At 41.3% G+C, this 24368-nt stretch overlaps 1 protein-coding gene across 1 annotated transcript; it reads right to left on the reverse strand.

Annotated features, from left to right (window-relative positions):
* Positions 1-831: 831 nt before the first annotated feature.
* RPN1 (ribophorin I) lies at positions 832-24115 on the reverse strand. Its single transcript, XM_020981200.2, has 10 exons — positions 23733-24115; positions 19147-19211; positions 12643-12949; positions 11934-12143; positions 5567-5759; positions 5294-5393; positions 4947-5085; positions 4575-4694; positions 2908-3153; positions 832-1598 (listed from the first exon to the last, which is right to left on the reverse strand). The coding sequence occupies exons 1-10, from the start codon at positions 23985-23987 to the stop codon at positions 1416-1418; spliced, it is 1818 nt and encodes a 605-aa protein (XP_020836859.1). The 5' UTR covers positions 23988-24115; the 3' UTR covers positions 832-1415.
* Between the last annotated feature and the right edge of the window lie 253 nt (positions 24116-24368).

Here is a 24368-nt window from a genome sequence, read left to right on the forward strand (position 1 = left end):
ATTAAAAAAACAAAAAAAAATAAGACAAGGGAGATATAACTTGTTAAATCCATGCATGGGGGAGCGAAGGGATGGAAAGAATAAAAAGGAGAGAAGGAAACAAGAATAAAAAAGAAGGAAAAAGAAGCTGAGAAGGCTGAGGCCACAATTAGATAGAGGCCACCAATCAAGGCCCTTTGTATTTATCCTTAAATCTTTCCATTCTCACCTGTGAACTGGACAGCCCAGGAGCTGCAGCCCACCAATCACCTTCTAGGCTGCATACAACAAGCCAGGGGCTAGAATGCTATCACCAGATGCCCAGATGAACTCAATCCAAGAGTCCAGTCTGGCCTACTTATTTCTCACTGAGCTCTAAGTGAATGCAGGTTCAGAGCAGCATAAACAAGTGACACACACGAGAAGTTTGGTCAACGGCAATGACTGATTGTCCCCACAAGTCCCACTTCTAAACTTTCAGCTTAAACAACCTATGATCCCATAATTCCACACCACCAGTTCTGGCATCCCTCTGCCTCTTCTCCAGCTGCCCAAAGGTTTGCTCGGGTCACAGAAGCCATGTGTTGGGAATGAGAAAGGCAGAGGGACAGGAGGGAGAGAGGAACTTTCCAAAGGTATTAGACAGCCTTATGTCTTCTCCAACCACCCAAAGACCAGCATCCTCCACAGTAAATTTTTATACTCTCTGTAAAGCTTGTATTATAAAAGGTGTCTTTCTTTAAAAAAAAAAAAGTCTTCTCTTTCTCCCCCATTCCAGTCTGTACCATACAACAATGCGGAGCTTAGATATTTTACCAATTCATAATTTAGAATGAGAAACAATAGAGACAATTTAGTAAACATTCACAGTCCCTGGTTTATTTCAGTTTGCTCTCACACAAATTAAAAAACAAAACAAAACAAAACCCCAAACATCTAAAGCTAGGAGGGCGCAGATCCAAATGTTTAAAAAACTCCAAGTAGAATCCTGGGCCTTACACAAGCTTTCTATCTCCTCCAACACTCAGCTGAGGGTTTTGCACACAACAGGCATTTAATAAGCATTTGCTGAATGTGAGAGGTAAAAAAGTACAAACTCAGATTCCTTTCCTCAAAATACAAAGACTGCATGTGTCTGTGTGTGTGTGTGTGTGTGTGTGTCTGTGTCTGTGTGTTTAAACAAACACAGGAAAAGTTTTCAGAAGAGCAAGACTCCTAGTACCCTCAGCCTGACCTGACTGCTCCTAGGGACAACAACAAGGTTCAGGAACCAATATTTAAAAATCCATACAACACTTGCAAAATTTGGCAGCCAACATCCTTCCACCATTCCTAACGCCTCCCACTGCCCCCAAGGCCTGGCCGCTCTGAGCTCAGAGGGTCCACACCGGGACTTTGCTCTTGCAGCCCCTGGGTAGTGAAGGCAGCGCTGCAGGTTACAGAGCATCCAGGATGTTGTCGATCTTGGTGACCAGTTCCTGGCGTCGGCTGGAAAGGGCCTTCTCGTTCTCGATGTAGGCGTCTTTCTTGAGCTTGCCGGCCACCAGCCGCTCTGCCTCCAACGATGACTTCAGCACAAGATCTTTCACCTGACTGTCTAGTTTCTGGACATCACTGACCTGGAAAAGGCAAGAGGACGAATGGACGGTAAAGAGGCCTGCAGAAAAGTAGGACTCTGAGCTACCACGTGGCCCTGTTTCAGTTAACATATCTTGGCAGTCCTGATGTCTAACACATCAAGGAAAAGAAATGATGCCTGGTTTCCTTTGACATGCTATCCTCATATTCATCTCATGGAGACATTTATTTGCACTAAAGCTTACAACGCACTTTCCTTAAAAACTTACATTTACATACTACTTTGTAACTCACAAAGTGCTTCACAAATATCTCGTTTGACCCTTACAACAGCTCTGTGAAGTAGTTGTTACTACTACTTTACAGCTGAGGGAAACAGGCAGACAGAGATTAAATGACTTGACCAGGATCATACAATTAATAAGTGTCTGAGCTAGGATTTGAACTCAGACCTTCCTGACTACAGGCCCAGAACTCTATCCTCTGATTAGCAATAACATAACTTGGGTGTAGCAATCTTGTAAATAAAGTATTTTCTCCATTTTGTAGATGATGGAAGTAATGGTCAGAGGGTACGTGCACAGCTATGACACAAGCTAGGTCCGAGGGACTCCAAACTCAGTGCTCCTCCTACTCTCATCTCTCCAATATAAGGACAGGGACTCCTTTCAACATCAGCATCATGAGACACCCGCACAGTGAGTCAGCAAGTTTTTTTTTAAAAATAGCCTCATTCTGAATTTGTTCCTAGGAAGACAAATTCATCCTGGGATATGTACAGCCCAGCCAGCATTCAGCACAGTGTTTCCAACACTCAGCACAGGGCAAAGCACACAGTAGGCACTTAACATACATGAAACTGACAGGCTTCTATTAAAGACATCTGTTCTTAGAAATGTTTCTAATAATCTTTAGATACTTTTTCTAAAACACAAACACCAAAACTTCAATTTCTATGCCCCTGGTTAGTATCACCAGAAAACCCATAAAATGCCATGGACTGCATTTTCCTGAATGTGCCAATAATTCCATTTGCTTTAGGATGGTTCTTTTAAGAGTGAAATACAGGGGGCAGCTAGGTGGTGCAGTGGATAGAGCACCAGCCCTGGAGTCAGGAGTACCTGAGTTCAAATCCAGCCTCAGGCTCTTGACACTTACTAGCTATGTGACCCTGGGCAAGTCACTTAACCCCATTGCCTAGCCAAAAAAATAAAAAGAGTGAAGTACAGCTGCTGATGCTGCCAAGGCAGTGGTGTACTTCAAATACCAAAACACTTGGGAAACGGTCACCAGGAATACTGCATGATGCCACACTTAATAAAAGAAAAAAGAGCTGCCCACGTCTCTTACTTTGTCACAGAGATCAGAGCCCTCAGTCTTCAATCTGGACTGCAGAGATGCAATCTCGTTAGTCAGGGACTTATGCTCCATTTCCAAGGTCTTCTTGCCGCTGTTGAGAGTGGACACATCTCTCGACTGCTTGTACTTGTTGACGGCTTCATCGAAGTGACGGTACAGGCCTAATCTCTTGTTGACCAGAGTTAAAACCTGTTCAGTGATGCAAGCCACCTTCATCCTGGCTTCAGCAGCTGGATCCTGCAGAGGGAAGATACACGTGCCATTTAAAAGCTCAGGAAGGCCAAATTCATCTTGACTTTGATCCCACAAATAGCATCCAGGAATAACAGCTATCTGAAGAAGAAAAACTATATTTTTAGAAAGTCATAAAGAAATATACCATCCCCCAAGAACATTTCAACTTCCATAAAATTATTCCCCCAAAAGAGTCAAATGACAGAGAAGCCACTATGAATGCAAGAAATTTGAAAATCATAAGAAGTTGAAGAGAGCTGCCCTTCACTGAGGTGTGTGGTCTTACTGAGAAGATCTGGGACTTTCCCTCCTTGTTTGGCAGCCCATGACTAATCAACTACATATATAAAAACATATTGGTACCTCAAAATGTCTCCTCCCAGCACCATGCCTGTCCTCATCACCCACAAATCACTAACGTACGTATCCAAAAGCAACATAAGGATATTCATATGATGTTAAATAGATGCTAAAGAATATCAGAGAATGACTGAGAATATGCATGTGTAGTTGGGTCCTATACAGAACAAATCTCAACTGTGATTATAGGAAATAGGCAGTGGCTCAATAAAAGCTTATTGGTTAATAAATAAAAAACAATCAAAGCAAAATCCCTCTGGAACAACAATATAAACCAACATACTACTCGTTAGAAGTTACCCTAGAAAGCCAGATGAAATCAAAGCCAAACAAGAAATTCAAAAGGACTATAAAACAGGAAACAAAAGAAAACACAAGGATGCAGAACAATGAAAAATGAATTTTCAAATGCAACCAAAATCAAAGTAGAAGAATTAAGTTTATTGGTATATACTTAATACTAGTCAAGTACTTTAGAGACAAGAAAACTGATGCCAATTCTTAAGACATTCCCACCAAATTAAGGGAGACTTTTTTTTCCAAGTTCCAAAAGGACCCAAATGAATTCTCTATAAACACATTTATTTCTTTTTCTCGGCTGCTCTGCCCAATAAGCAACCTTCTGACAAATAATTCAGTTTCCCCTTATAACTGATTACAAAACAGTCTCCTATATGTTCCTTTAGGATGAATTAATGTGACTAATTCTGAGTGAACTTTGAAACAAAGATGACTCCCTTCAGGATGGGGACCTCCCAAAGAGATTACCCCAACATGTAAGCCAAACAATACCTGTTCTCCAAATGACCTCTAGCTAGTCACATTCTGGATTATGTAGATTCCAAGTCTGACCACAAGAGTGTGCTCCAGAGAGCACACAGTTAGATCAGGAAAAGAACAAGACCTCACTCTAAACAAAGGAGATTTAAATTATGAAGGATCAATTGAATTTTTTTTTAAATGGGGGGGGAGAGATAGGATGTGCTTAAAACTCAAAAAATCAGTGTGGAATGATGGGGCTTCTGGATTTCCACCCCCTGCCTCCTAAGAAGAAAGCGGCATACCTTTGTGATGGAAAAGTCCAGCCTCACATAGATGATCACTGTGAAGAACAAGATATAAAAGGCTGCAACCACCAACAGGGGTTCCTGCAACATGAGGATCTTGTTGAATGTGTAATGTACCTGAGATGAGAAAGAGAGAAGGGCTGTTACTATGGGTAATGGGAACCTGTCTCCATAGTTGCAGGAAATTACCCAGGGAGGGCCAATTGAGTCCCAATCTTTAAAAAGAAAAAAGGAACAAAAGCCCCATCTCTAATAGACCAGCTCCTCACCACCACACCAGCTCAATATAGCTACACCAGAGCCCCACCTCTGCAAACAAGTCAGTAAAGGAGTGTGAAGCGTGCCAGGAGGAGAGTGAGAGCCACCCACCACAATGTCTTGAATGTGCTGCTCCACCAAGTTGTTCTTGTGGGCAACAATCACCGTGCGGCCAAACGTATCCAGGTAGGTGTAGTGTAACTCATCTGGGGCTCGGCTGATCTCATAGGGACTGTCTACTTGAATGTTCCTGGGAAACAGAGAAGAGATTGTCTTCAAACACCTGTAACACCCAGACCAAGCCTCTTATACACAAGATGCTCAGGAGGTTATCTCCAACTCACAGCTTAACAGCACACCTATTCTCAACTGTTCACAGGGACTTCTTTTCAGGCTATGGAGAGAGTCAGAAAGGAAAGCTAAAGCACATGGGAAAGAAGATCAACAGCCATACTCACTTAGCCCCTTCTGGAAGTATTATCTTCACAGTCAGAGAGTCTGTTACTTGCTCATCAAATACATGGTCCACAAATCTCATCTTCAAGGCATACTGGTCACCTGCAAAATCAGAGAATCACAGGCCTGACTCTCTGAAGTGGACACAGATTCACCACAACCTTCCGTAGGAAACAAAGAAATGGACATCCACCACAAGAGAATTAACTAATGGTTGACAGACTGTTTGAGAGTAAAGCCAGATTCAGGCTGCCCCCTGACAAATCACTACTGACCTAGATTATAAAGGTATTCATAGCTTGGAAGGTTGTAGCCAATAATGTAATGCGTCTTCCATCCACCAAAGAGTGGGAAACGGGGGCGGATTTCCATCTCCACAGAGTCATCCAGGATGAGAAGGTGGCTGGTAGAGACATTGCCAATTTCATCCCTATAATAAACATCTTGAGCAGCAGCAGGGAGAATGGTCTGCAAGAGAAAAGAAAGTCCCTTAAAACCATGGACCCAAATCTCACTCTGCTCTTTATTCACACAAATATTTATTAAGCATCTGTTTAATGTAGAGTATTTTTTTTTGGCCTGGAGGGAAACAAAGCATTTACTTAAGATCTGTTACCTGAAACTGCAGACTAGTAAGGAAATAAAGTAGAAACATATAACTAGAATGCAAAATATCACAACAAAATACAGTGAGTGAGGGAGAAGAAAAGTGCTATATAAGAAAGACTGTTACCCACGAGGGGTATATAAACGAAAACATCACGGAGGAGGCAGCATTTGAATTGGGCTTTAATCTTCAGTGGCACAGAGAGGGAGGGAAGACAGTCCAAGCAACGGGAAGAACATAAACAGGAAAGTACAAGGCATGTTCAAAAGACAGAGAACAGTAGTAAGTCTGACTAAAGAGTATAGTAGTACATAAGGAGTAACATCAGATAAGGCTAGAAAGACAGGCTGGATCAGACTATGGCGGGCCTTAAATGTCGGGCAAAGAAGTTTGAGCTTTACTTGGAAGGCACAGGGAGAGAGAATCTAGAAATAAGTGGTAAATATATATGTGAAATATATGCATATAAACATATAATAAATAAGTAGAAATAAATTAGTAAGCTCCCATATAGTTACACTGATAAAACATTCTGACTAATTGTCTACCTTAGAGAGACTCAGACACTTGGATTTATAGTCTACCAGTGCTTTGCGTCTTGTAATCAAACTTTTGTATACCACCTCTGATGCAATACCTGTTTGATTACCCTATTCCATGACTACACACCATTCAGATGCTCAAAGGAAATAAGTATGAGGGGCAGACGGACAGAAATGGAACATTTCTTAATATTTGATACCTTTTTATGAGTAAAAATGTTTACATTGGGGCATACTGATAATCAAATTATTTCCTCAAAGATTATTTTCAAAAACTTTGCAATAGAATTTTTTGTTTTTAAAACAAAGTGAAACACTATATACACAGTGGCTTCTCACAGTCTATTAAAAGAAAAAATGTAAAAACCAGAATCATGACAGAGTCTAGGAATCTAAATATTTTTTGTGACTTTTCTAAGAAATAATGAAGTTCTTTATGTAAATGCAACTAAAAACATAACATGAATAACTTTGATTACATGAAGCAGAAAAGTTTCTATAGAGACACATGACTGAATGGAAACAACTTGTATCAAATTTTTCTGATAAAGGTTTGGTATCTAAATTATATAAACATTAATAAACATAAAACAGCCATTCCCCAATAGATAAATGGTCAAAAGATATGAACAAACAGTTCTCAAAAGAACCGAAAGTATACACAACCATATGAAAGAAATGCTCCAAATCACTGATGAGAAAAATGCCTATCAAAACAACCCTCCTATCCTGAAAAATGGAAAAAATGACCAAAAATGGCAATAGTTAATGTTGGAAGGATTGTGGAAAGATAGGCACACTAATACATTGTTGGTGGACCCGGAAGGATACAATCCTTTGGGAATACAATTTGGAATTATGCAAATAAAGTGACTAAAATGTCCATACCCTCTGAACCTAGACTTCCATTACTGGGCTTATGCCCCATGGAAGCCACTGATACAAAAAATGTCCCTATATACTCCAAAATATTTATAGAAGCACTTTTTGTGATAGGTAAGAATTAAAAACAAAGTAGATGCCCATCAACTGGAGAACTGCTAAATAAACTGTGGTACATAAACGTAATGGAATATTACTGTGCTGTACGAATGTGATGAGTACAAAGAAGCATGGGAAGATGTATATGAACTGATGCAGAGAGAAGTAAGCAAAGGCAAGAAATCAATATATACAGTGACTATAACAACATAAAGAGAAAGATCAATGACATACCAAAAAAATCAAAAGAGAATGTAACAAAAATGATAAAGATCAAGCAGAGCTCAAATGAAGAGATATGAGGGATACCTTCAATCCATTCCTTTGGGAAGGTAGGAGGTCCATAGGTGTTAAACACTGCATATGCTGTCTAACTTTTTCAATGTGTCTATCAATTGTGCTGATTTTTTTCTATTTCTAAGAAATACTATTTGTCACATGGAATGACTCTCTTGGAGGGGAGGGAGAGAGACACTTGGGATAACTAAGATTATGGGAGAAAGAAAAAAAATCAACTAAAAACTTATTTTAAAAAAACAACTAATACTTGAGGATCTTAAAGTACCCAGGATCAAAATATTCTACTATTATCAAACATTCCTTATGAAATCAAACAAAGTCATAGAATCTCAGAAGTTGGAAGAAATCTCAGAGGCCATCTAATCCCAGTCAACTTAGCCCAGAAGTGGTCATCCCAACTCTCCTTGGAAGATTTTTTTAAAAAGCAGAACCGCCCCTGAGGTGGCCCATTTCATTTCTGGATAGTTCTAACTGTTGGGAAATTTGTCTTGACATCTTTCTGCAGCATCTGCTGTTTCCTGGTTCTGCGTAATCTGTTCTTTGTGACAGCCCTTTCTTCTCCATTCACATTGTCCCTTCTCCAGAATAAGTACCCCCGGTCCCACAACTGGTCCGCATCTAGCACCCTCACCAGTTCTTTCACTCATCCAGGAGTCCTGCTCCAGACGCTCTCTGGCTTGATCAGTGCTGCCCTTCCTAAAACGTGGGTGATCAGAATGAACACAACATGACAAATGTGGTCTGCCCAGGGTATGGCTTGCTCTTGCTCAGTCTACTGTAGTAGTGCCTGGCACGTTATAAATGCCTAATAAACTCTTGTCAATTGACTATGCCTCTTTTAATGCCACCTAAGGTCACATCAGTTTTTTTGCTGAATGCCTTATCACACTGTTGATAGCATTTCAAGTCCACTAAGACCCCCAACGTATTTGTCAAATGAAGTGCTATTTTTGAGTATCCAAGTATAATCTCAAAGGAAGTAAAATGAAAGGCTATAATAAGAGGGAAAATGCTACCAACCACTTTATTTCACTGAAAATCTATACTGAATCTACACTTGATTTTATTTCCCACAAAATAAGGAGCACATTGAGGACTCCACGCTAGAAACAAGTGTTGCAGCATACAGAAGAATTTCTGGTGTTGGGAACAGCAATGTCCTTGTGGATTCACAGGATGACACGGAATCTGAGAGCTATTAAGCAGGAATCTGAGAGCTATTAAGCACCTTAGTGATCACCTAGTCCAACACCTTCACTTACCAGAGAAGTAACCTGAGGCTCAGAGAAATGAGATTTGCACAGAGTGAGTTAGTGGAACAGCTGGAATCTGCACCTGTGCTTCATCTAACCAACCTTGCCCTCCTACAATATGGTGGCCAAGGCACAACATAATCTCAAACTGCTAGAGCTTCTCACATATACTTTACATTATACTATCTTCTGTAGCATGTTAATAAAACTGACATATTTTAAAAGTAAAACAAATCAAAAAGGAAACAGCTAAAAGAACAGTACAGAGCTCACCTCAAATCTGACAACATATTGGGCTTTATAAAGTCCCTTGAGGATGCTCAAAATCAAACATCAAAAGCACCAACTATGCGGGCAGCTAGATGGCACAGTAGATAGAGGACTGGCCCTGGAGTCAGGAGGACCTGAGTTCAAATCTGGATTCAGACACTTGACACTTCCTAGCTGTGTGACCCTGGGCAAGTTACTTAATCCCAAATGCCTCACCAAAAAGTTTTTTAAAAAATTTTTTTCTTAAAATACCAACTACTATACAACTGATGAAACAAGGGTCTATAAAGCAAAATTTGCATTCAATGATCTGAGTATGCTTTTTGTCCTTTACATCACAGAGCCCCTATTCCTGAAAATGAATGTTTTCTAAAACTACTCTGAATAATACCGAGGATGCTGTCTAGAAAATGTATTAACTGTTTTGTTTTATTACATCAATTATTTCTTCTAATTGGCAAAAATCATAAAATTCTAGACTCCTTAAAATAGCTTACATGTACCTCTATTTAAAAAAGAAAACATGTAAAACTAAATCCATCCAGATAATTTATTATTATTGCTTAAATAAAATACCTTTAAAAATTATTTCTATTGATATTGTTTTTAAATCACCTTCATTTCTAAATATATCTCTCCTGTATTTGGAAAGCTAGTGACAGATTTTTTTTTAAAAGCAATTCAGCAAAACCAACCATCATATCGACTGTTTTAAAATATATTCAATATTCCACATTCATAATTCCCCATCTCTGTAATGAAGGGAAAGAAGTTTGCCAAACACAGTCATTATAATTATTCAGATTTTAAAAATTTGTACTTTTCAGTAAAACTGCATTCTTACATGATGCCATGAGAGACATCAATTAATGAATTATTTCCCTAATGTAGATCTCTCTCTTATATTTTCTGTCATTAAGCTAAAGTCCAAGAAGTTTATTATTAAGCTCTACCATAACAAAACTCCAAAGGTTGTTCCAAATTCTTTGGTAGTGCCAAAATTTTATGGCCTGAATACCAACTGAAATAAACAGGCCACTGATCAGTCTTGAAAACCTTTTTTGTTATACTGAGATTTTCACTGGAATGATGTCCTAATAGTCATATCTCTTGAAGGCAGGGATTGTCACTTTAATCTTTGCAGCCAGATGCCTGAAGAGAATATTTACACATCCTACATCCTCAGCAAGGGAATGAAAAAGCACTGTATTAAGCACTAGAGACACAAGCAAGACCATCCCAGCTCTCAAGGTGTTCCCAGTTTACAAGGAGACAATATACACAGGACTGGATAAATATCTGCCAAAGGAATTCCATGAAAGGAGAATTACAACCAAGAGTTGGGTCATATCCAATTCCTTTAAGGATCCGGGTGACACTGAATGACCAAAGGATCTGTCTACAAAGAAATTACATTCAGAAATAAATTCCACGAATTAGACTCTGTGAAACCCTCATACAAAAGCTCTGACATTTGTCAGTAAGTCAATAAATATTTATTAAATGCCTACTATGTGGCAAGCACTGTGCTAATATCAGGACTTCACCTGTAACACCTAAATTTGTCAATCTGGAACCAGAGTTACGCTTAAAGAAGGCACAGCAAAGCTATGGGAACATTAAGAAATTCTTCCTCTTCTTCTAGGAATTTCAGGCCCTATTCAGCCTCAGAACCTAACTAATGAAGTATATCCAAAGTTTCCTTAGTGATCTCACAAACCTAAGAAATCCAACTCCATGTCCCAAACTAGGCAGACCCACCAAACCAGTTATCGCTAAGAAAAAGTTACTCTTCTGAAAGGCTTCAGCCTTCTAGTGTTGGCAGAATGGCAGGCATAATACTCAAAATTAGGGAGAATGTGGGCAAACTGAATGGCTCTCGAGGGACAGTTTGGCTAACGTTAAGTCAAAAGCATACTAACTTCCCTCCCTTCATTGCAGAGATGAGAGACTAAGGGTAGGAAATATGGTCTAAGTGTATATTGTCAGTAATATAATGTTGGAAGTATGTATATAACACTGTAAGTAAATAATATTGGTCACTTTTGTTAAATTTTTTTTTTAATCTTCGTTACTTGTTGGGCTGGGGAAGATATATATGGAAATGTGACAGAAAAAAAGGCATCCAGAATAATTTTTAATGAAAAACAAGAATTAAAAACATAGACTCTGCACTAGGAAGCAAACTAAAGGACACCAACACAAAACACTTTTCAATTATGACTTTCAGCAAAGGTGAGGTTTAGGCTGAAAATTCTGAATACGGGTGCCAAAAAATGAATGACAAAAATAATAAAAACATGATCTAGGAGGTTCAGTGCTGACAAATCAGGAATAAAACGTGCTCAAGCACCTACATATTTCACACTGTACAATTTAACCGAGTTATTTATGAGTTCATGCAGACTGTCACTGCCTACACTTCCCTGACCCACCAGGCGCCCTTGCCACGAGCAGCTTTCATTCGGCTCACTCTTGACACTTTCTCTTCAGGGACCTCCTTCATATGCAGGAATCCTTCTACTAGAATTAAGGCCTCTTCGGTGCTCCGCCATCACCTCCATCTTGCCATTAACTCACCAGCCACTAAGCACACTGTGGAGTACTTAGCTGGGACTCAAAGTGAAAAGGCAGATAAACCAGACAGCAGGAATGTCTACGTCAACGTTCAGAGGCAGCAGCAACTCACCTTGAAAGACCTGATGGAGGAAATCCCACTGTCTGCCTGTCTCTGATAGTCGTAACGGGAAAAGGGCCCTTTAAGGACAGCACCAGTGTGTTTTAAGTCTACCGTTTCCTCTACAGCAATATTGCCCCAGTGAGAAACTTCAATGACCCGTGTCATGCTAGTGATGGTCAAGAAAGGGCTGTTGTTCTCATAATGCACTTTAAAAGGATCCTGTCAGAGAAAGAAAAACAAATACTTTTAATTTTTGGTAAAAAAGGATAAAGAGGATTTAGTATTTCAAAAGTTTAAATGAAATCAGCATTCTGTTATTCTTTGTATCCTTCAGGGTGCCTAGCATCATACGTTATATAGATTACATTATGCAGGCAAGCAATATGTTCTATTATCAGGCAGGTGGTGGCACAGTGGATAGATAAAGCATTGGGCTTGGAGTCACAAAGACCCAAGTTCAAATCCAGTCTGACACTTACTAGTTGTATGACCCTAGACAAGTCATTTAACCTGTCTGCCCCAGTTTCCCCAACTGTAAAAGGAAATAATAATAGCATCTACCTCCCAGGGTTGTTGTGAGAATAAAATGAGATGATATTTGTAAAGTGCTTGACATAGGATCTGGCAAGGGGTAGCTTAATCAATGATTACTCCATTCCATTCCTGCAGGTGGTCAGCTTCAGTTCTCTCTGAAGCAGGCCTAGGCTAAAAAGTTTACCTGACTGAAGGGAGGAATGTCTTTGAAGGGACCATAATCCAGCACATCTTCAGAGCGGGTAGGATTGCCAAGCTTGGTATAGCTTTCAACATTTCGGGAGGCCAGCTTCACACGCATGGTCTGTGTCTTAGTTGGGTAGGGTGAATAGAAATAATGGTTCCCCTCAAAAACCACAAACTGTTTTTCTGACTGGGTGATCTGGGTTGGATACGGCTGCAGAGCATGAGTGAAGACTGTCTCAATGACCACGCGGATTTTGGCGCCTCCAGCTAGCGAATAGGGAAGCTTCACTGTGAATAATTTCCCACTGCAGAAGAAATAGAGAACAGATTGAAAAACAAAAGCTCTAGCAGTTCAAAGTTACAGGATCACTTTGCAACAAAGATCTTCCAAAGACCTAATTTGATCACTGTAGGCACTCATCCCACCTACATATATTACAACCCTGTTATAATTTATAGATGACCTTACAGAATGCCTGTGGCCCAGTCAGGATCACACATAATTTAGTAGCCATGACTATAAAGGACTAGAGCATTTGGAATACAATATTCCAGAATAGTTATGATGACGATGATGATGACGACAATGACAACGACAATGATGATAGGAGCTAGTATTTACAGAACTCCTATGATGTGCCAGGCACTGTGCTAAGTTCTTTACAAATATTAGTTCATTTGATCCTAACAACAATCCTGGAAGTTTAAGTGCTATTGTTATACCCATTTTACAGATGAGGAAACTGAGGCAAACACAGGTTAAGTGACTTGCCTAAGAAGGTCACACAGCTAGGAAGTGTCTAAGACCAGATTTGAACTCAGGTCTTCCTGCCTCCAGGTCCAGCATTCTTTCTACTGGGCCACCTAGATGATACAGGTTTACAGCCAAGAATAACTTACCCAGCAAAACTGAGTATAATCCTACAGGGGAAAAATTGGCCTTTCATGAAGGAGAGGACTTTTTTTTTGGCTAGGTAATGGGGTTAAGTGACTTGCCCAGGGTCACACAGCTAGTAAGTGTTATGTGTCTGAGGCTGGATCTGAACTCAGGTCCTCCTGAATCCAGGGCCGGTGCTCTATCCACTGTGCCACCTAGCTGCCCCAAAGTAGAGGACTTTCAAGCATTCCTGATGAAAAGATGAGAGCTGTGTAGCAGCTCTGAAGTTCAAACACAGGAATTAAGAAGGACATGAAAAGTTAAGCAGGAATGAACAATCAAAAAGGACAAACAAATACAGGACATGATACATGCATCCCCTTGGAAATGTGTCACCAACAAGACCGGGGAGTTGTTCTATTATGTCTTGATGATCTTAAGAGAAGAATGGAAAGGATGACCTGGGCATCCAAGTAGACATCTGTACAAAGAAGAGAGGTAGGAGGAAAAGCTGACACTCAAGTCTCAGTCTCATCTCTACTGGTCAAAGGAAGGGAGACCACCCGCGCGCGCACACGTACACATACACATACACGAACTAACACAAAGCTGGCTACAGAAATATATTTCATTTGATGGGGAAATAGGAGACAAAGGGATAAAAGGAGAAAGGAATTTGAGGGAAGGTCAAGGGAGGGATTAATCCTAAGCAAAACAAAATTTAACTAAAAATGTATGAAAATATTTATAGTTCTTTTGGAGGTGACAAAGAATGGGTTTCTGAAGGGGTCATAAGTAGAGAAACGGCTGAATAAGTTATGACATCTAAAGATGATGGAATACTACTGTGCTGTGAGAAATGATGAAGGGGAGGGGATAGTTTCAGAGAAACCTGAGAAGACTCGTATGAACTAATATACAGTAAAGTGAACAAAATCAGAAGAATAATGTACACAATGACAATACAGTAAAGGCAAAACAATACTGAAAGAATTAGGCACTCTGGTCAGTGTAATGACTAACCATGATTGCAGAGAACTAATGATGAAACATACTACCCATCTTCCAAGAGAAAGGTAAAAGAAATTCAGAGTGAAAAAAGAGAAGTACAGTCGGGGGAAATTGTTTTATCTGACTACACATGCTTATAACAGGGTATTATTTTTCTTTCAGACCTAATGAAGGGAGAGAAGGCAGACTTTTGCTAACTGAAAAAAAGGTTAAATATATATATTTTTTAATTGCTGTGGCCAAAAAGTCCATAGCCTTGAAGACAATCTGATGGCAAATCTCTCCAAATTTAGTTTGTGTGGTCTTTGGAAAAAAGACATATAGCTGTGTATAATAAAGTGGAAAACATAAGTTACTTAGGGAAAAACTCCCTATATAATAAAAACTGCCAGGAAAACTGGAAAGCAATCTGGCAGAAATTAGACTTAGACTAACATCTTATGCCATATTCCACAATACATTCTAAATAGATACGTGAGCTTAATATTAAAGATTATATCAAAAAAAAATTAGAAGAGAAACAGATCATAAACCTCTCACAGCCATAGGCAGATGTATTCTTAAACAAGCAAAAGATAGAGGCAATTACAAAAGACAACGTGGATAATTTTGATTACCTAAAACTGAAAGGCTTCTACACTGACAACATTAATCCAGGACAAGAAAAGAAGTGGTTGAGGCAAAAAAATCTTTCTACCAATATTTCTCTGATGAGGGTTTGGTATCCAAGATAAATAAGTACTTCGCAGATATACATTTTTCCCACGAATGGTTATTTTTCACTGTTCCATGAGAGGTGGCAGCAGGGGAAAGAATTTGCCACTGTGCTCCTCCTCCCTGCTCCTACTCTTCCTCTTAGAAACCCTTCTCCAAAAAATACCAAAATACAAAAAACAAAAAAACAAAAAACCAGAACAGGCAGAACAGGAGGAGAGGGTGCCAAAGGGACCATGATGCCATTTTTCCTACTAGGAAATCCAGCAAACAATGAAGTTGAGGATCTAATGACAGAAACCAATGAGGGACTTCTAAGAATATCTTTGAAATCTACCATCAGAACACTACAGCAGTACCTTTTTCGATAACAAAAAACTGGAAACAAGCAGAATGCCATCTGTTGGGGAATGTTTAAACAAACTGATACATGAACGTAATGGAATATAACTGTGCTATAAGAATGACAAATATGATGACTACAGAGAAACAAGACCTACATGAACAGAGGCAGAGTGAATTAAGCAGAGCCAAGAAAACACAAGGCCACAACGATGTAAACAGAAAGAACCACAAAAGATCAAAAGTGGTACAAAATTACAAAAAACAAGCATGGCTCCAAAAAAATAGGAAAAGATACCCCACCACTGCAGCCCTTGAGGAGAGGTGAGGGGTCCCCAAGTGTGGTACACTGAACATCTTTCCAGACTTTTCTAAAAGTACTTAAACAGGCTTATAATTTTTTTTTGTTTTTAAAAAATATTATGTTATATGGGATGGCTCTCCAGTATAAGAAGGGGAAAGGACACTGGGGAAAATTCTGATAATGTTAAAAAACAAGACCAATAAAAACTTTAAAAAAAAACAATATACTTATGGAAACTACATCTCTAATTTGAGGATACACTGATGACCAAACCTTGGAGGTATAAAGAAATAAAATCAAGGAGAGGTAGGGCAAAGGTATGACAGAAACAAACGTTTTTTATAATTCCTTGACCTTTATAGTTATCACCAAACCACAACTGTTATCTGGACTTGTTTTTTCTTCACTTAAAAAACCCATCTATTTATAAGTATAATTCATTTCTAGCCAACCAGCCAGTTAAGAATAAAATATGAGAAATAACCCTACTTTATTAAAATTACAAAGTAGTACAACTTAATTCAGATTTTAAAAAAGAGGAAAGAATTCTACTGGTAGATTTCAACCTATTGGTTCAGAACCCCTTACCACAAAGCAACAAATGACAGGGACTTTATAACAAAAGCAGTACGTGGTAATGCCAAGGGCAACAGATTTGAAATGTAAAAGCCTACCAGGTCCTGTACATACTAACCATGTGACTTCAGAAGCAAGCAACTTCACCAAACTGTGTCTCAGTTTCCTTGGTATAAGATAGTGATGATAATAATATCCATCCTACCTTCCTCACAGGGTGGTGAAAAGATGAAAACCTTTTGTAACCTGTGACTTCATGGGTGTGGAAGTGCCCACCAAAGAACTTCCTATAACTCAGTCTTAGAGATCTAAGAGGTTAAGTGACTCGTCCAGTGTGACGACAGGACAGAGGCCAGGCTAGAGTCCAATCAATCAGCAAGCATTTTATTAAATGCCTACATGCCAGGCACAGTGTTAAGTCCTAAGATACGAGAAAAAGCAGCAACAGAATACCACTCCCTACACAGGCCCCAAGGAGCTCACAGACAGCTTACAATGAGGGAAACAACATGTGGATAATTAAGCAGATAGATGATACATAAAAAATAGAAGGAAGGTAACTCTGGAAGGCTAAAGTCGTTGGAGAGAACTGAAAGGCCTCCTACAGAAGGTGGCATATGATCTTAATCCTGAAAGAAGTTGGGGATATCAAGAGATGGAAGTGAGGAGGGAAATCACTCTAAACATGGAGGAAAGCCAGTACAAAAGCAGAGACAGAAGCTGGCACACCATATGCCATTCTCACCGAACCACTGAGTGTGTGGAGCGAAGGAAAGTAGCATTACACTGAAAATGTGGGAAGGAGCCAGGGCCTGCACACCAGGCTGTAAAGAGCTTTGAAAAGAGAGAGGACTTCACATTTGATCCCGAAGGTAAGAGAAAGCCACTGGTATCTGCTGACCAGGACCTAATGTGGTCAGCTCTACACTCTGGCAGATGAGTGGATCATGGATTGACAGAGGAGAGTGGAGGCAAGGTGACTGATCAGGAGGTTACTATGATGGTCTAGGTGAGAGGTGAGGAGAGCCTGAATTAGAAAGATAGATATGTGAGCAAAGAGAGAAGGGTGTGTACACGAGGGATGCCGGGAGGTTAGAAAAGACAAAACTTGGCAGCAGACCAGCTATATAAGAGGAATAAGAGTGAGACTTGGAACCTGGGAGGATGGTGATCCCCTCAAGAGTAACAGGGAAGTGTGGATGAGAGGAAGGTGGGGGGAAATGATGAGCTCTGTTTGGGACATAGTGAGTTATGAGATACCTACAGGACATTCAATTAGAAAACTTCTCATAGGCAATTCGAGGTACAAGAGTGGGAACTATATTACATACAGAACTGAAAATCATCTACCCAGAAACAGTAACTGAACCCATGGGAGTTGATAAGATCACTAAGGTAAACAGGATAGAGAAAAGGAAAAAAATAAAAGGGTCCAGGACAAAGCCTCAGGGGACGCCCACAGTTCAGGGGCAGGACAAGGATGAGGATCCAGTAAAGGAGATGGAGAAGGAGAGGTCAGACAAGCAGAAGAGAATCAAGAGGAATCAGTGCCACAAAAACCCAGAGCAGAGAGACTATCCAGGAAAGTGATCGCCAGTATCAAACATGGCAGACAGTCAACAAGAGAGTAGTAGCACTGCCTTGCAGTAATGAGGGTCCAGTTAAAATTAAACAGTGTAAATTTTTAGTAGACCCAATCCGCACAATTCCCTGACTTCCTCCAACAGCTTATGGGTAGGATTACAAGAAGAGGATGATGAGAGCAATCCAAGGCTGGGGCTTGGCAAAGCACTGGCCAAGGAAAAGGGGGAAGATGACAGATTAGGGCAGCCACCCAGCTGAATTCTCCCAACGTTCCCCTAAATCAAATTTAGGAGCAGCAGAGCCAACAAGAAGTCAGAGTGAAATATTTTTCCAGCCTATGAAAACTTAAGAGGCTGGCAGAAGTCTGTAACATTGTGGTGAAGATCTGTCTGGAGCCCACACATACCACAGCAACGGCAGCAACAGCAGCTGCAGAAGTTCTTAGCCCCGAGACAGTAAGAGGGTCAGAAAACTGGTCAGAAAAAGATGGCAGGGGACCCTTTGCTGGTGCTGACTGGCAATTCTACCACCCACAGGCAGATCTGGGTCACAGTTCCAGGACGGAGAGGAACACAAAGGGACGGTCACAAGGGAGCAGGTGCCCTGGTCACAGTACCAAAGTAGCAAGGAGCACTAGAACATGCAGCTGCAGGGGACCAGGGACTCTTCCTCAGTAAAGATAGAACAGCGACCATACCTCTTTCAGGATCACACCACCTTGGAAGCACTAAAAACCTGTAGATCCCGAGAACTAGCTCTGACAGGAGCAATACAAAAAAGCCTCCAGTTTGGGACGGTGCCTCCCCACCTCCCACTCCATCAAGCAAAACCCAACTTTAACACAAAGTTCAAAGTCAAGAAATGGGCTGGAAAAATGAGCTAACAAAAACAAAAAGAATTTGACCATAAAAAGCTACCACAGTGACAGGGAAGACCAAGACGTAAACCCAGAAGACGATAACAAGGTGAAAACAGCAACCAAAAAAGCCTCAAAGAAAAATGCTAATTGGACTCAGGAAGTATGGAGGTGAATACAGAAATTTTAAGAAGCTGGTTATAAACAAAATTTAATAAATACTTATTAGACTGCTTACCTTTTGCCTTTAAGTTTTATTTCTCGGACTTCCAAATGATTTTCTTCTTCTTCCTCTCCCTTTAACTGTAATAGAACACACAGTTATTTCTTATGCTTTTTCAGATCACAAATTCTGAATTCATTTTCATTTGACTTATAACTTCAAAAATAACAACTTCCAACCTGCAAGAGCTTTCAGGAGTGATAGCCCTATCACCTTCACTGGCTAGGGTGTAATGACATCACCAATGACACTAAATTGTGACTCTAAGAAAACCCTTTGCCTGCTTAAAAACCAAATCCTCCACAATGTGAAACATTCTATTCTCAAGTAAAACAATATAAGGGTGACTAGAACTTGTGACACATTTAACTTTAAGTATATATTTCCACTGTTTTCTTAAAGGATGGATGTATGCTTTATACATTAATACCAACATTTTTCAGTTTTTAAAACCCTTACTGCTATTTAAAACCGTCATTTACAAGCTGCAACAATGATGTAGGTTGTCCTTTTGACTTTGTTTTTATCAATTCCACATCACTTCATAAAGCCTTCCCCTATTTCTCCGAATTCTTCCCATCAGCCGTTCCTTGTTGTCAGTGTCAGATCACAGTTCTAGAGCTATAAAGGTCAGGACAAGTCACAGGATTCAGACCCTTCATTTGGCAGATAAATAAATAGACCCAGACAGGTTAAGTGGTCTGCCTACTGGGTGGCACCGCCGATATCTGAACAGAGGTCCCGTGACTATATTCAGGGCTCTTTCCACATTTGTTCCATTACATACCCCAATTGATTTAGCCTTTCCCCAATAAGTGAACACTCAATTCGTTTACAATATGTTATTAAAATAGTACAAGGTCTAGAAATGCTATTCCCCCTTCATTTTTGTTCTTCTCAATTTTATTATTTTGTCTAGCTCTATAAAGTATACTCTTGCTCATCCAATTGGAATAGCACTAAATCTATAAACTAATTTAGGTGGTCTTTGGATTTCATATTGGCAAAGCCTAACCACAAGTACTGAATATCCCCACAGTTACTTAAGTTGTTGTTTGTTTCTTTAAAATGCATTCTGAACTCTATCTATAGAAGTACTGAATGTGCCCTGATAGATTTGACTCCTAGATAGTTAATGCATTTTATAATTACTTTGAATGGGACTTTCCTTTCTATTATCCTCTTCCAGATTTGGTTATTGTTACATAGAAAAGGTGTTGATTTTTGTGAGTTTAATTTGAATCCTACTAGATTCAAAGGGAGAGGAAAAAATACTCAAGAACAATAAAACACCTTTGATCTGTTTGGTTGGCCAACCATATTACTAGTCTGGGGTCACTATATTTTTCATATTGGTGATCTTAATCCCACTTAAGCAAAAGGAGTACAACTGATTAAGGGTATCTTGCAAGATGGTACACTTCTGTCTCTTCTCAACAATAACAAAAATATGCCAAGAAATAATATGCCAAATACCAACAACTGACATATATACTGTGCTTTAAGAACCACAAAGCAACAAAGCACTTAGGTATCAGCCTCTTACTCTCTCACTCCTCATCCACTATCTGTCACCAAGATCTGTCCAGCCTAGCTATAGAACATCTCTCACAGACACCCTTCTGTCCTCTGACACTGTCACCGCCAGAGTGCAGGTCTTCAGCACTTCATACCTAGACTGTTGGTTGGCTGCTGGTTGACCTCCCTGCCTCACTTTAGCTCATCCTTCACTCAGCTATCAAAATGATTTTCCTAGCACACTTCAGTCAATAAACATTTATTAAGAGCCTAGGATGTACCAGGTACTGTGCTAGGCTCTGGGTATACAAAGAAAGGGAAAAAGATAGTCCCTGCCCTCAAGGAGCTTACAATTAAACGGAAGAAGACAACACATAAAAGGAAACTGAAAGGGGTAGGGAAAAGGTATGATGGGTAAGTCCAGAGGAGTACAGCCTGGAGGAAAGGAAGAGATGGCTGGCCTGGGCACCCTCCAGGGGCACAGAGGACTGAAGAGGTCTGAGCTCCGGGGCTAAAGTAATATTGCGAGATGAGGAGATTATGAGGGAATGATGGAGAGTCCAAAGGACTGCTGCCAATGGGAATTTAAGGTCTGACCATGTTACCCCACCAAGTCAATGAACTCCAAAGACTGCCTATTGCCTCTAGGATCAAAAATGAAATCCTGTGTTTGGCTTTTAAAACCCTTCCTAACCTGGCCCTTCCTACCTTTCCAGTCTTACATCTTACTCCCTTCCACATACTCTCCAACCCAAGCACTCTGGCCTCACTCCATCTCTAGACTCCCTTCAATGGCTGTTCCCCATGCCAAGAGAGAATTCTCACCACTCCTCCCCTCTACTTCCTGGTTTCCTTTAATTCTCAGCCAAAAATCTTACCACCTACAAGAAACCTTCCCTTAATGTTAGTATAGCCTCTGGGTTCACCTTTCCAGTACCTCTATTAAAATGGGAACTCCTTGAGGGAAGAGACTTTTTTTGCCTTTTTTATATCCTCAGAGCTTAGCACTGAGCCTGGTCCATCAATAGACAGTTCAATACTTCTTCAAGGTTGCCAGAGGCACATCAAGGCAATACAGCCTAAAGGCATACATCACGGCATAAAAGAATGTTCATTTCTGCAAACCACAGCTTCTTTTCTAAAACTGCATTCATCTGGGAACTAAAACGAGGGCAAAGCAGCATAGACAAGTGAAGCATGTGGGGAAAGCAATAATGGGGACTGAGAAGTGTACTGGATAACAACAGACTGGAAGTCTGGAGACCAGAGTTCTGATCACAGCTCTGCCACCACAAGCATATTACATCATCTTCCTGGACCTTTATTTTCTAATTAGTAAAATTAGAAGACTCAAATGATCTTACAGGTTTATTTCAGTTCTAAAACTCTATGAAGTATGAATAGAGCAAGAGACTTACCTCTTGCAAAAGTCATGGAAACTGCAACCAAAGTTTACACCTAAGTTTCTGGAAAGTAGTAGTCCATAGTGCAGAATGACCCCAGCTTTAAAACAGGTTTTGCCATGATTTGCACAACAGCTGTACTGATTCTGAATAAATGCAAACAAGGAAGACTGAAGGCCTTATAGACCAACGAAATTAATCTCTACCTACATAAACCTGGTTTACAATTATCCTTCAGCTATATGCTCTTAGACAACTTGCTTCTGTAATAATATAAAACACCCTTCTTTAATGAGGGTTGGACTTCATAAAAAAAATATTTTCCATATAAAAAGAAATCAGTACCCATTTAAACAGAACTTTTGCTCATGTTTCAGAAAATAGTACTTGGAGCGAAATTTAGCTCCAAAATTTATTTAAATCATGTCTTCCATACTCTGCACTTCATGAAAAAAATTCAGAAGTCAAATCTGATACCAATGCTGGTATCTACTCCATAACTCTATAAATACAATTTTATAATTAAGGCAACTGAAGATATAATTTTGGTCTCTTAAGTTAGAGACCAAATTATGCTGCTCTTAGAAGTCAAGGTGACCACCTACTAAATGCTATTCTGATAACAATGTAAATCAAAACCACAAACAGCCTGACTCTCTTCCCAAAACCAAAGGTGGAAAAGTTTCAAAAAAGCAGTTATCCATTTATAAGAAAGTAAATGAAAGCAAAAGCAGCTTCCACAATTTGTAGAGAGCACTGGCCCTGAAGTCAGAAAGATCTGTTTTCAAATCTGACCTCATATTTACTCAGTATGACTCTGGACATGTCACTTAACCTGGTTTCCTCATCGGTAAAATGTGGGTTGGTTATGTGCTATTGTTATATTATTATAGCACTCACTTCCCAGAGTTATGGTGGGGATAAAAGAAGTTACCATTTGTAAAGTGCTTTGCAAACTAAAATAAGTGACATTATTATCACACACCACTTCTTTAGTATTCTGTTTAAAGTGTCCTACGGGATGCTTCTTAAATTTTAAGGATTACTAGACCACGTCTACTACTTCACTGCTAGTCGACAAACATTTATTAAGCACCACTGTGTGCCAGGCAGTCAGTCCCTGCTCTCCAGGAGCTCGGTGTCCCAGGGGAGAACATGCAAAGTTGGGGGTGGTCTCGGAGGACAGACACCGAGATTAAGGAGGACGGTGAGAAGCTCCAGCGGAGGTGGGCCGGGGCTGAAACAAGGATCCGAAGAAAAGGCAAGGGTCCCAGGGTCGAGGAGACACGGAGGGGGGTGGCTTGGGGACAAGGCCAAGGTGCCCGGAAGCCGAGGGCGGGGCGCTGGGGTCGGGGCCGCCCCGGGGTCAGCGGGCCCAGAGGACCGGGTGCCGGGCCTGGAGCGCGGCGTGGCGTGTATCGGCCGGCACACCGGCCTTATGCTTACGTGTCAGTCAGCGGCAGGCGGGCAGGTCACACGCGGAAGTCCGCGGCGGCCGGAGGAGGGGAGGGCAGCCCGGGGAGCCCCAGGGGAGGGGGGGCGGTGAGGCCCGGCTGGGGCGGGGGTTCCTGTAGGAGGGAGCGGGGAGCGGAATGCAGGTAAGAGGCCCGGGGTGCAGGGGCCCGAGGGAGGGTCGGCCGCTCGCCCCAGTCCCTTCCTCCGTTCCCCCCACCGGCTCACCTGCACGCCGAGGTGGGCCAGCCGGGCCTCGAGCATCGGCTCCAGCGCCAGCAGGAAGGATGAGACGGGCGCGGCCGAGCCGCCTGGGTTCGACAGCAGCACATCGGCCGTCACCTTGGCCAGGTGGCTGCTCAGGTCCACTGTGCGCTTCACGTCCTCATTCACCAGCTGCGCCTCCGAGGCGGCGGAGGCCGCACCGTGGGCCGCCCCCACGGCCCACAGCAGCACCAGCAGGCGGGCAGCTGGCGCCTCCATGACCGCGGACCGAACAGACCCTCCACGCGCAGGCGCGGACGCAGGCGCAGAAGGCGAGAGCGGGACCCGGCCCAGCGGCCTCGCGAACCTGAGCCTGAGGTTTCTTCTTCCCCTTCTCCTTCGCCTTCCCCGCGCCACGGCGAATCCGCTCATTGGGCGGGAGGCGGGGCCACAAGATGGCGGCGCCCACGGGAGGTAGGGGTTGGGTTCTGCTGAGGACCCCGTCTCCTAGGCAACCGGGGGCACCGCCGTCAGGCGCCTGACAGCAAACTAATAATCATTAACACCCCTGCTATGAAGTAACGAGTTTTTACGGCACTTTCCTTAGAACAACCTGTAAGGTGGGGGCTTCAAATATTCTTTAGCTCCACTTTACAAATG

This window comes from Phascolarctos cinereus, unplaced genomic scaffold (assembly GCF_003287225.1).
Source record: "Phascolarctos cinereus isolate Bilbo 61053 unplaced genomic scaffold, phaCin_HiC Scaffold_4;HRSCAF=312, whole genome shotgun sequence".
NCBI lineage: Eukaryota > Metazoa > Chordata > Mammalia > Diprotodontia > Phascolarctidae > Phascolarctos > Phascolarctos cinereus.

Excerpts from the sequence above, each read along its gene's own strand:
- RPN1 (XM_020981200.2), bottom strand. The coding sequence starts at position 23,987 with ATGGAGGCGCCAGCTGCCCGCCTGCTGGTGCTGCTGTGGGCCGTGGGG. Across the intron at positions 12,144-12,642 it reads ACATTCCTCCCTTCAGTCAG|GATCCTTTTAAAGTGCATTA; the intron begins GTAAACTTTTTA and ends TTTCTCTGACAG. Across the intron at positions 5,394-5,566 it reads TGAATACCTTTATAATCTAG|GTGACCAGTATGCCTTGAAG; the intron begins GTCAGTAGTGAT and ends CTGATTTTGCAG.